Source organism: Vitis riparia, chromosome 17, assembly GCF_004353265.1.
Source record: "Vitis riparia cultivar Riparia Gloire de Montpellier isolate 1030 chromosome 17, EGFV_Vit.rip_1.0, whole genome shotgun sequence".
Taxonomy (NCBI): Eukaryota; Viridiplantae; Streptophyta; class Magnoliopsida; order Vitales; family Vitaceae; genus Vitis; species Vitis riparia.
The window spans coordinates 19,247,556-19,259,078 of record NC_048447.1 but is presented as its reverse complement, the minus strand read 5'-3'; the positions used below and the strand labels follow the sequence as shown (position 1 = coordinate 19,259,078).

General features: G+C 35.5%; 2 protein-coding genes across 10 annotated transcripts in view; one reads left to right on the top strand and one right to left on the bottom strand.

Moving 5' to 3' along the window:
• Positions 1–1,580: 1,580 nt before the first annotated feature.
• On the bottom strand, positions 1,581–6,810 carry LOC117934474 (pentatricopeptide repeat-containing protein At1g77405). Of its 4 annotated transcripts, XM_034856174.1 has the most exons (4): positions 5,212–6,810; positions 3,438–4,365; positions 3,013–3,137; positions 1,581–1,936 (listed from the first exon to the last, which is right to left on the bottom strand). In XM_034856174.1, the coding sequence occupies exon 1, from the start codon at positions 6,664–6,666 to the stop codon at positions 5,368–5,370; it is 1,299 nt and encodes a 432-aa protein (XP_034712065.1). In that variant the 5' UTR covers positions 6,667–6,810; the 3' UTR covers positions 1,581–1,936; positions 3,013–3,137; positions 3,438–4,365; positions 5,212–5,367. The 4 variants fall into 4 exon arrangements, with proteins under 4 accessions (XP_034712065.1, XP_034712064.1, XP_034712066.1 ...); XM_034856173.1 differs by lacking the exon at positions 3,438–4,365; XM_034856175.1 differs by lacking the exons at positions 3,013–3,137; positions 3,438–4,365.
• Positions 6,811–7,883: 1,073 nt separating this feature from the next.
• The window catches only part of LOC117905086 (probable serine/threonine protein kinase IREH1), a 32,415-nt gene continuing 28,775 nt past the window's right edge, over positions 7,884–11,523 (top strand). For 2 of the 6 annotated variants that reach the window (XM_034817984.1, XM_034817983.1), the window contains exon 1: positions 7,884–8,832. In XM_034817984.1, the coding sequence (XP_034673875.1) occupies positions 8,139–8,832 (694 nt within the window). In that variant the 5' untranslated portion in view covers positions 7,884–8,138. The remainder of the gene's footprint in view (positions 8,833–11,523) is intronic. The other 4 variants (XM_034817980.1, XM_034817979.1, XM_034817982.1 and 1 more) reach the window with 3 other exon arrangements.

Genomic DNA, 11,523 nt, shown 5'->3' with positions numbered 1-11,523 from the left:
GTCTCTTACTTTAATTGAATTATTTGCTTCAGATTTTGCTTCAATTTTCAATAGCATGCCTCATATTGATACTAGGCCTTAGAAAAGAAAATGGTACGTGCGGCTAGTCCATGAACAACCACCCATCTCACTATAAAACTTGGATAAAATTATTTGCTTCAATTTTTAGTAGCATGCTTCCTAGCTTACACAACCATCATGTTATGTGACAAAATGGGGTATCTAAATCAATACAAGTTTAAATTTTTCTTAAAAATATGTTTAGGAATATGCATGGGAATATTGGATTTGAGAGAGAGAGAGGGAGATAGGTAACTTAATTTCAAATTCTTTTTGCCTCCTCTGCCCATTCTAGTGAGAATATGTTTAAGAATTATGATTCTACATTCATGATTTGTTTTTTTTATAATAATTATTTTATGATTATCTTGTATATCTACAATACCTCAAATATGAATATTTTATAAATAATTTATTATTTAAAATTAATGAAAATAAATGAATAGTAAATGTGTTAATTTGATGATTTAAAATAAAGTTTAAGTGAATAATTTAATTTAAAATCATATATCATTAAATAATAAGTTTTAAGTTTTATTAAATACTCATTTATTATTACTCTCAATTTTCTTTATCTCATTTACCCACATTTAGTAAGAATATATTTTACATTAATGACCCTATCGTTATCTTATATATCTACAATACCTTAAACATATTATAACTGAAGTAACGAATGTCACCACATTAATTATAATAAATGTTAATTAAATATTATTTATGACTTTCATTATATACTCATTAATGAAAACCATTAATGTTATTTATGAATTCTATTAATATCCATTAATGGGAATATTAATAGAAGTCCTTTGGAAAACTTATAAAAAAGCTTCTCATCCCCTATGATATGCATCCCTAAGTGAGAGAGAAATTTCTTACTTTCTCTGTCTTTCATTCTCTCAACTTTCTCAAATCTCTTTTGTGATTTCTTCTTCCCTATTATATATTATTATCAAAATAATATATAATTTATCTCTACTATATTTGCGTCCCATTTATCCTTGTGTTACAACAAAATATAAATATTTAACAAATAAATTCATTGCTTAAGATTAATGAAAATATAAATGAATTAAAATTAACAAGGTAAATATGCAAATTTGATAATTTAAAATAAATTTTAAGTTAATTTGTTGTTTTATGACATTTTTTAAATCAATCATCGATAACTTTCAAGAACAAAGCTTGTTTCGAAACTCAAATATGAAATCAAAATTTTCTTTGGCTCATTCGTCATTAAGTTATTGTAAACTTTTGTATAATGGAAAATTTTTCTAAGTATTCTTCATTTTCTAAAAATTATTACTCAAAATACTCTAAAAAAAATAATTGAAAACACCTTAAATAAGTTCTAAAAGACAATATGTTTTCAAAACAAATGTTGAAAAAACCGTTTTATGTTAAAAGTTTATAAAACAAGTTTTTTAAGTTAAAAAATGGTTTTATTTTTTCTAAAGCAGAAAACTGTTTTAAAAAACGATTACAAAATAGATCCTAAATTTCTTTGTAACACAAACTTTCATGCTTTCTTCACCTCTTCTACAGTGAGAAGAGTATTTACCAGCTAGAATAAACTGAAAAATATAGTCATACTATTCATCTTGGGTTGCTTACAAACTTTCCAGCCATGGCCAAGATGGCTAACAGATATTTGCTCCTCCAGTTCCCATTGCCTCACAACATATCACAAGAATGTCCGATTCTATAGCTATGTCCTTCAGCTCAGTGACTTCTTTTGCCCGAAAACTGAAGGAAAACATCTTATGATAACATGTAAAGCACGATGTTAACTACCTTTTACAGCATTGAAAGTAGTAGGCTTTCAAATTTTGGAACCGCAATCGTCGATTGTCATCAGTTTGTTGTTCTATTTCTGCATGGAAATTAGGGAAAAGGTATATCATATTAGTTCATTTTTCTAGTGTTGGTGGCGCATCGGTAAATATAAATGCCGAAACAATATTACTATGACAATCATCATGGCATACTTAATGTTCATAGCATGATAGGACTGTATTAGGCAATAATTGGAGAATGTAAAACTACTACAATTAATTTAATGTTTTAACAAATCAATGGTGCCTTTTTGATCTATAACATGCATACAACCTGCCCTTTTCCATCTTGTGCAGCATGGTCAATGTGGCAGATAGAGTAATGGATGAAGAAAGCTATGTAAGAAATGCAAGCAGATCCACAGGATGTTCACAAGATGTGAAAATGGAGAAAATATTCCCAGAAACAAGGGGAAAAAAAAAAACTGAGCAAGAAGATTTAAAGGATCAGAAAATTGGATGGGGAAGATACATCTATCTTGGTGCAACAAGCATCTGTTTGCAGCAAAAATGTGCAAACTGAACTTATTACACTAGGGTTTCTTGCCTATGGAGCAGACTTCTGGGTTTTTATTCTTTCTTTCCTCTACAGTAATCAGAATTTTAAGCTTGGGGAGTCTGCCTGTTGTTCACGTGAATTCAACATACTGCCATTCATTCTATTGAGTTATTTTTGGGAGTGGTGAGATTTTGGGTTGTTTCAGATTTGAACAGTAAGCAAAGTTAATGTAAGACTATATCATGCCCGGGTTTTGAAGCTCAAGATAACTGAAAGCAACCATATTTGGAGATGCAAAAAAATGCTAACTTCAGATACTAAGTGAAGATCTCTTTTGTTTTTTCCTAAAAAGATGGAATTAGTACAACTGAGGGACTCTAGAAGAAGCTCGAGCAGGTGATTAGTTAACAGAGAGTCTGCTGACTGGCTCTTGCACAACAACCAAATGGAAATGTTATTGACAACTCCAAACAACAAATCTTGACAAGTAAAAATTGGCATCAGTTTATCAAATCAGGAGATTCGTATAAAGAATACACACTTAAGCATTTTCAGATTTAATAGACAGTGTTACAAGGAAGACATTTGAAAGAGAAATAGCCGAGAACTACATACCATTGCTGAGCAGTCATGAACTGCCTTCAAGATGGTAAGACATTCTAAGCAACTCACAAGCTGAGCCTATCTCCTCACCCAAAATATAATGATATGAGAGATGTAAGGTGTGGTATTGCCCTCATCTTAGATGTCAAAAAGAGAAGGAGAAAAATAAAAAAAAGATATCAGGAAACCACAAATGGAAAACTGAAAATCAGGAAATGATATAATTTCTAATATTTATATATTTATCAATAATGCCAAGAATTTGAGCAGAGGCCCCTGATGATAAATAAAATACTGGTGCTATTTACATAAGGAAGTGAGAAAAAAATCATATGTTGATAATTAATCCAATTTGTTAGTAACAATACGCAAATGGATTTTTTTTTTTTTTTGATAAATGAGGGCAAAATATATTAAAGAAGGCCAGAAGGGCGCACCGCATACAGGTGGTATACAAAGCAACCACAAGGCCAAAAGCGCAAAAACAGGAACACCTCACAAGCCCTTAGGGAGCCGCTAACCACTCCAAGAAGCCTAAAAGCGAAGATGACTCCTTTCCCCTATACACCTTAGCTCAACTCCACAAACTACATACAAAAGAATTCTTAAGAGTCTGATAGCCAAAGATCCCCCTCTAAAAGCTAACCTATTTCTTTCCTTCCAAACCGTCCAAAAAATACACAACGGAATGGAATTCCATATCTTTTTCCTTTTTTTACCCACAAAAGGGCCCCACCAGTAGAATAACGCCTCTTTGACCGTCTCTGGAAACACCCACTGAACCCCAAATAAGGCAAAGACGATCTCCCACAGGGCCCTGACCACTGTACACTGTAAAAGAATGTGATTTACATTTTCCTCTTCACAACCACACAAAAAACAACGATTAGGGAGCTGCCACCCACGCTTTTGTAGCCTATCCAACATGAGAATTTTTTCCTAAGTAGCCTCCCACGCAAAGAAAGCAACTTTGGTTGGGACCTTGTCCACCCAAATGTTTTTTTCGGAAAAACGAGGGGGTTGGGGGCTGCCAGCAGATTATAAGCCACCCGAATCCGAAAAATATCAAGACCCCCTCCTTTCCATAACACTGAGTTCTCCTCTGAAGATAACCTGAAGTCCCTTAGCAAAAGAAGCAACTCTTCTATTAACACCAGCTCCCAGTCATTAGAATCTCTAGACAATCTGAGATTCCACTCTCCTTGGCCAAGCCTTGGGTCCCACACCTCATTCACCGTCGCATTACTGCAAACCGCCAAGGCATAAAGCTGGGGAAACGTTTGGGACAGCGCTGCGTTGCCGCACCAATGGTTAGTCCAGAACATAACCTTAGTCCCCCTCCCCACCCTGAACTCCATGTTATCCCTACGCAAATGGATATTACATCAGCCGTAACATCAATCTATTCTGAGTTAGCAACAATGATTCACGCTTAATTCAATACATTTCATTTCCACGGCATAGATATAGTTACATGTGAATCTTGTGAAAATAAAATTTGTTTACCAGGACAGAAAGGGATCCAAAGCTCCCAATGAACATTGTAAGTACAGAGTTTGAAAGGTAAGGCATAGATTTAATTCTCCCCAGCATAAGAAATATCATGTTCATGAAAGCAGAGAACCAGAAACACGTTAAAGTAAATGAAAGAGCAATTACGAGTAGGCAAGGAGTAGGCCTATTAGGATCACCAATATCAATACATCTGAATTAAAATTCACTACTTCGTCAAACAATGAAAATCCAGGAAAACAGCATGATTTTGAAACTTAATAAAGTTCAAGCTTTCCCAAAATGCAAGAAAACAAAAGAAGAAATAGATAGAGAAAGAGGGACTCGGAGACACTATGATCAGTTTGCAATATGGGGCTGCAAGTGCATATGACTAGAATAAGCAGCATAACTAGTGAAGAGAGATATTTACCTTCTAGTAAAAAAATGATCTACTTCCTTGTCTATTTATTGGGGAAAGAGAGTAGATGATGATATTTTTATTTCCTTTCTTCAAGTAAGGACAAATTATTAACACAATTTATGGCATGTAAGAAGAAAAAAACACTACATACACACAGACAGATCAATAAAATGCATAAAAAAAAGAACCAATAAAAAGTATTAAACAGAAAACATTCTCCTGCAGTAGAAATAAATACGCAATAATTTCACTTCAAAGAACCAAAAGAAAGGTACAATCCATGTCTTAATTCTCACCGCAGAACCAAAAGTACACTGAAAGGCTTTTCATCATGTAAAGTTCTTTGAATGGTTGAGTATCATAAATTCCCCCAGAAAACCCACCACCCTACAATGAAATTCTGTGCATCATGATGGTTGAGTATCATAAATTCCCCCAGAAATCCCTCCACGCTATAAGGAAATTCTGTGTGTCATAATTGGTTTCACCTTCATTACTTGCTTATATCTATTCTCTATGCCATTTTCAATTCTTCCACGCAACTCATCGCCTAGCATATTAGCCTCTCCTGCTGATCTCAGAGAATCACAAACTACTTTATAAGTGTACTCCCTGGGAACTGAGCCCCCATCAACCAACTCAATAAGAAAATCCCTGGCCTCTAGCATCCTTCCTGTTTCACAAAGAGCATGGATAATTGGAGTATAAGAGCTTGTAGTGGGTATCCCATGATTCATCTCTTTCATCTTGCACAACATATCAACAGCTTTATCAATCTCGTTAACTGCACTATAGTACCTGATAAAAGAATTGTAAGTAACCCGATTCGGGACGCAGCCCCTTTTATTCATATCATCAAACAGCTCCAATGCCCTCTCAATTCGATAAGTTTTGCAACAACCATCAATCAAACAGTTATAAGTCACAACATCAGGAACAAAACCCTTAAACAGCATAATACGAAATAAATGATTTGCCTCCCACAACCTCCTCCTAACTGCCTTCCTGCACCCAGTTTGCAGACTATACTTACAATAAGAACCAATCAAGATAGTGTAGGTGAACGTATCGGGCGGGCATCTAAAGCCCGGTAGCTCCATTTGCTCTAACAAGAACCTTGCCTTCCTAAAGTTTCCAACTCTACAAAGCGCATAAATAATCGTATTATATGCATAGACATCCGGTTTACAGTGGAACTGTTTCATCCTATAGAATGCAGCCAATGCCTGATTAGCCAGCCCCTCTTCTCCCAGAACTTTCATCAAACAGGTAATGGTTGCAGTAGTCACAACCCCATTTCCCCCTTTTCTTCCCATTTCATGGAGAAACTCCCAAAGCACCTTCAATCTATTCCCTCTAGCCAAAACACAACCCATCTCTCTACATGTCATCTCATTGTGGGAAAACCCGAACTGGGTCTCGACCCAACTGTAGAACTCCATTGCCTTCTCCACCCCTAATTTCACCTTGTGGGGGTCCCTATATCTGTGAAATTTATTGGGTTCTTGATAAAGGTTTCTTTGCTTGAGAGGTGAGCGATGGCGGAAGCCTTTTTGGCGGCCAATGGATCGGGGTGACTGGAAGAAGAGTCTGGGTATGGATCGGAGTACCTCGGAAACAGAGTCAGTTGTCCATGGCTGGTTGCAACTCTTGTTGGGTGAGGCATCCAATGGGCAGTTCTGGACCATTGCAGCTAGTACTTGCTTTACAAGGGATGAGCGATGATGATATATAGGCTTTGATGCTATCATCTTCTACCTCGAGCACCCAGTATTAGAATTAGGTATTCATAGTTTCTGGTGTGTGTATATATATCATGCAATATTTTGTTTTTTAAGAAAAGGTGTGACATGTCGACTCATAAATTTCATACTATAAAACGACTAATAACAATAAATAAATAGATAAATAAAATGATACAAAATTATTTATTTTTCATTAAAACTCTATTTTCAGCGCTGACATCCTTTTATTTCTCCACAAATTTCACTTTATTAATAAAAGTTTGGTCGTTTCATGTTTTTAAGGTTGTAAAATCATTGAAATTTTCGATTTTGAGCTAGTGACATACTTTGTTGATTTTCAATGTCTTCTTCATATTTATTTTTACAATTTCTTTATTTATTTTCAATTTTTTCTTTTAAAAGTGTCATTAAATAACATGAATATAATCAAATTTGACAATTACTTTGACGATTACGTTCAAATAATTTAAATGAACAAAATCATCATCGAGACATAATGAATTCTATGCCATTAAAAACATTGTTTTTTTTCTTTTTTGAACCATACTTATTTAAGTGATATCGAGTTGACCATGAGTAAATATAAAACCTAATAAATACATAATTTTTAGTAGATATATGCTTAAAACAATTTAGTCAACCAAAATTAATTAATCTAACTCATAACATTTAAAAGCACGGCCAAATAAAGATGATCACATCATTAAAAAAGTTCTATTAATTTATACCTTACATATGATTTCATTTATTCATACCTAAATTCAATATATTTCTACATTAATTTTAACTTTAATTTTTTACCTTTTTTTAGTAATTAAATTTAATTACATAATCAAGTTACAATCCATTTAGCATTAATGACAAAAAACACTTTTTTACTTCAAAAAGTAATTTAAAAAAATAAAATAAATATTTTGATAAAATTTTAAAAATAGTTTTAAAATTCTGAATATTATTCGTAGAAATGTATAACGGATGATTATTCTAAAAACACCTTTAAAATAAATATATTTTAATTAAAATTATTTCAGATAAAAATACTATCAAATGTAGCGTGGGATAGCGAATGGGGGATATTCTAGAGTCGAAGCAAGGGGAGGAGATTTTATTAGTACCAAGTATAATATCATAATTCGGTGCATAAGGATTAAGAGAGTGGTTTTTTGGTTTTTAAAAATGATTTAGTATTACAAAGTTGTCATTAAAGGCGGTATGTCCACGTTTCCACTGCAGTCAGATTCTCTTCTCCGTTGCTTCAACCCTCATCGCGCCCTCTCTTCTCTCTCTCTTCTCTGCCAACATTTCCCTCTCTTGGGTCCAAACTTTGAACGCACGCCCTGCTTGTATTGCTAACTCAGTCTGATCACTGCAGAAAACTAAGACTACTTTTTATGCCAATGGCACAGTCTGCCGCCCTGCATATCTGGTAGGGGCGGCGGTAGCACCAACCATTTGGAAACCCTAGTCTTTGTAAAACAATGGTGTTCAAGGGTAGATTCTTCTCTTCCAAGAAGTCCGATTCTTCAAGTCCTGACGGATCGAATAGTCCTCGATCGTTCGGCTCCAACTCTCCAAGCAGATCCGAGAAGAAGAAGGTCAAATCGCCCAAAGACGGCAACCAGATCGGTACCTCCGGGTTCGCCACGCCGTGCGGTAAAACTCAGGTGAAGGAGAGTGGGAAGCAGCAGAAGAAGGATGTGAAGGGGAAGGAGACTCAGGCTCCGGCACCGGCGAAGCCCAACACTTCGAGTTCCAAGTTGCGGGCGGCACCGGATGTGAAGGAGGCGGCGGTGTCGCCGATTCTGGCGTCGTCGCTGGGGCTGCATCGGATTAAGACTACGAGATCGGGGCCATTGCCACAGGAGAGTTTTTTCGGGTTTCGGGGGGATAAGGGTTCGGCTCTTGGTGCTAGTAATCTTTCGAGGCCCAGTGGTGGCGTTGGTGGTGATGGCTGCTTGAGTTCAGGTTCGGGGTCGAAGAGCAGTGTGAAAAAGAAGGAAGGGGTTAATCAGAGTAGGATAGGTTCTCAGGAGCAGGTTTTGTTAGGGAATTGGGCTGATACTGGAAGTAATTCGGATGGCATGTCGAGTGAGAGTGCTCCATCTAGAGACCAGAGTCCTCATGTGCAAGTGCGGTCGCGGCTGCCAAACGGTGAATCCTCCTCTGAAGTGGGTATGACCTACTTACAGTCATTTCTCCCCCCTATAATTGCCTATTATGTGCATGTGATTTGGATATGTTTCTAATTGAAGTAGTTGTCGATGCAAATGAATGTCAAAAGCTTTGGAGGACGTTGTTTATAATTATTATGTCATTGCCATTGTTGTTTTGTAATTCATTTGTTTGTTTGTAAGTTTTCTCTATGCTAATAGTACAATTTAACACTTGAGAGCAGGTATAATCTGTGTGTTACCTTTAACCAAGACAGAATAGTTTGCTTTCTTATTAAACTTTCTCTATTGACATCCTACACATAATCAAAACATACTCTGTAGAAGGTATTGGACAAGGTTCATGATGGGCTGCTCTCTTGGCACCATCTCTTCCTGCATTTGGAATCAATCCTTAGGGTTGACATCAAGTTGATTTCAACCTTGTTGGTTCATGTATCGATCCATATCAATGCCTGAATGGTTGGATGGGCCTTGTTCTGGTTTAGAAACCCATCCCTCTTATTTTCTTTCCAGGTTAATTGAGAAAAGATTTTGATTTCCATTGTCCAGTCCAACAACACAACATTTATTGTAAAATAATCAAAGAGATATTGAACATTTGAAAGATAAAGAACCTTGCGATCAAACCCACCTTATTCCAAAAGAAGTATTTATAGGACTTTCTACTAATGAGATTTAATCTTATATGTTGAGATGAATTAAAACAATATTGACAATTAAAGTCCTTATAGACCCTTAATAACAAAAATAAAGGATAAGATTGAAATTTTATAGAGGTTGGGGGTGCAACTTGGGTAGCCTGGTTGAAATTGGGTTTTGACTTAGGTTGGAGAAGAATGTATGTGTTGGACTCGGGTTGGTCAAGTGGACTAGATTGCACCCAAAAAAAAAAAAAGTGTATAACATATTAGCATGTCAAAAAATTTGTAAATAAATAAAAGCGTATGGAAATAGTCAACAAAAGATACATTTGTTTTTTTTTTTTGAGATAAGAAACAAAGTGTATTAGAATTGGGTTAAGCAAGTACATAAGAAGGATGAGGAATACTCCCCATATTTACAAAAAATTGATTAAAAAAATGGAAGATTAAATCCTATCCAAAAAAAAAAAACTAAAAAGATCTATACATCCATATGGAACCATATGAGAATATACAAAATAAAACCTCGTCTCTTCATGTTTACACCTTTTGGTGACTGTTGTATACGTCTTGTGTATTTTGGTGCACCTGTTTCGGTGCTTTCTATAATCCTCTCTTTATTTACCTATAAAAAAAGAACAAAAAACAAAAAAACCTCTCATCACTTCATGAGTTTTAACACAACTTGAAATAGAGATCAAATAATAAACAAATCTCCTCACCTCTCTAAACTAACCTTTATGGCTTACAAACTAAATGCCAGTCATGCTAAACAACATTGAGAGGAATGCCCTTAAATGCCATGGAACAAGAGGCCCAAAAGGATGAATAGAAATAAATCCTTGCATTTCTTTCCCTCCACACATTCCATATCATCGAGTGATTTTCCATAGGACTTTGCTTTTGAAGAAATGGAATAGCAGCAAAGTGGTTGCACCATTTTTCCTTGAATCCTTAGTCAAAGGTTCAAGCCCTTTTCTTAAATGTTTTCAGATTAAAAAAAAAAAAAAGAGAGAGAGACTTTGGCTTTGATGGAGCTATCCAAACCTCTATATGAGGTGGACATCATATCACATATGCTTCTAACAGGAACTCAATTCAAGATGGCTAATCTGAATAGTGTGTGCCAAAGGCCTAAAATCAGCGGGCAATGTAGAAAAAGATCGTCAACTATTTCTCCACTTCTCATGCACAAAATGCACCAAGCAAGGCGAAGGGTTTTGTAAGTTGTTTACCCTTGTGTGAGTCACTAATCAAGCAAAGTCTTTGACCTTAGATGTGATTTTAGAACAAAAGATTTACTTTAAATAATGAAAAATAAAGTCTCCTGAATAAAGTGGGTATATATTCAAGGTCCACTTGATTCAGTGCATTCACAATGGATTGTTTTAGTTGAATTCCATTCCAAATTAGTTTTCTAGCAAAGTTCCTGCACTACCCTGTTCCTATGGCATCTCCAGTGGATTCTAAGGCTCATCTAGTGAGGCCAGTTGGTGGTCAAAGAGACATACACGCTGAACCTTGGCTAGGGCCAGCTGGTGGGTGGGCCCCCGCTATCTTTTTGGTTACAGTTTAAATTCATGGCCTGCATTTTTTCTCTTTCTTGGATGAATAATATTTCTAATTCATCAAAAGGGTTAATATTAGTGTTCTGCAATGCTTGATGTTTCCATGTAATGTTCCTTGTTCCTGTACTTGCTTTTACAATCCTGTTTTTCCTCTCCTCTAATCTCACCCTAGTTGAGGTAAGAATAACTCAATCTCGAAGAATTCTACCTCTTGTATCTTCTTAAGCAGAAGTTAGGTGAAAAAAATGTTAAAAAAAGAAAAAAGAAAAAGGAAAAATAAAGGAGTTCCAAAGGTAATGCCATGGGAAAATCAGAAGACTGGATTGAAAAGCTCACTAAACAATCAAAAAGATTGAATCATCCACTGTTGCATCTGTTGTCCTATACAACAAGCCAATGAAATGGTGTGATTCATTCTCTTCTAGAGCACATGATGTGTATTAACCTTTGTTTTCTCTTTAAATAATATCCAGAGCACAG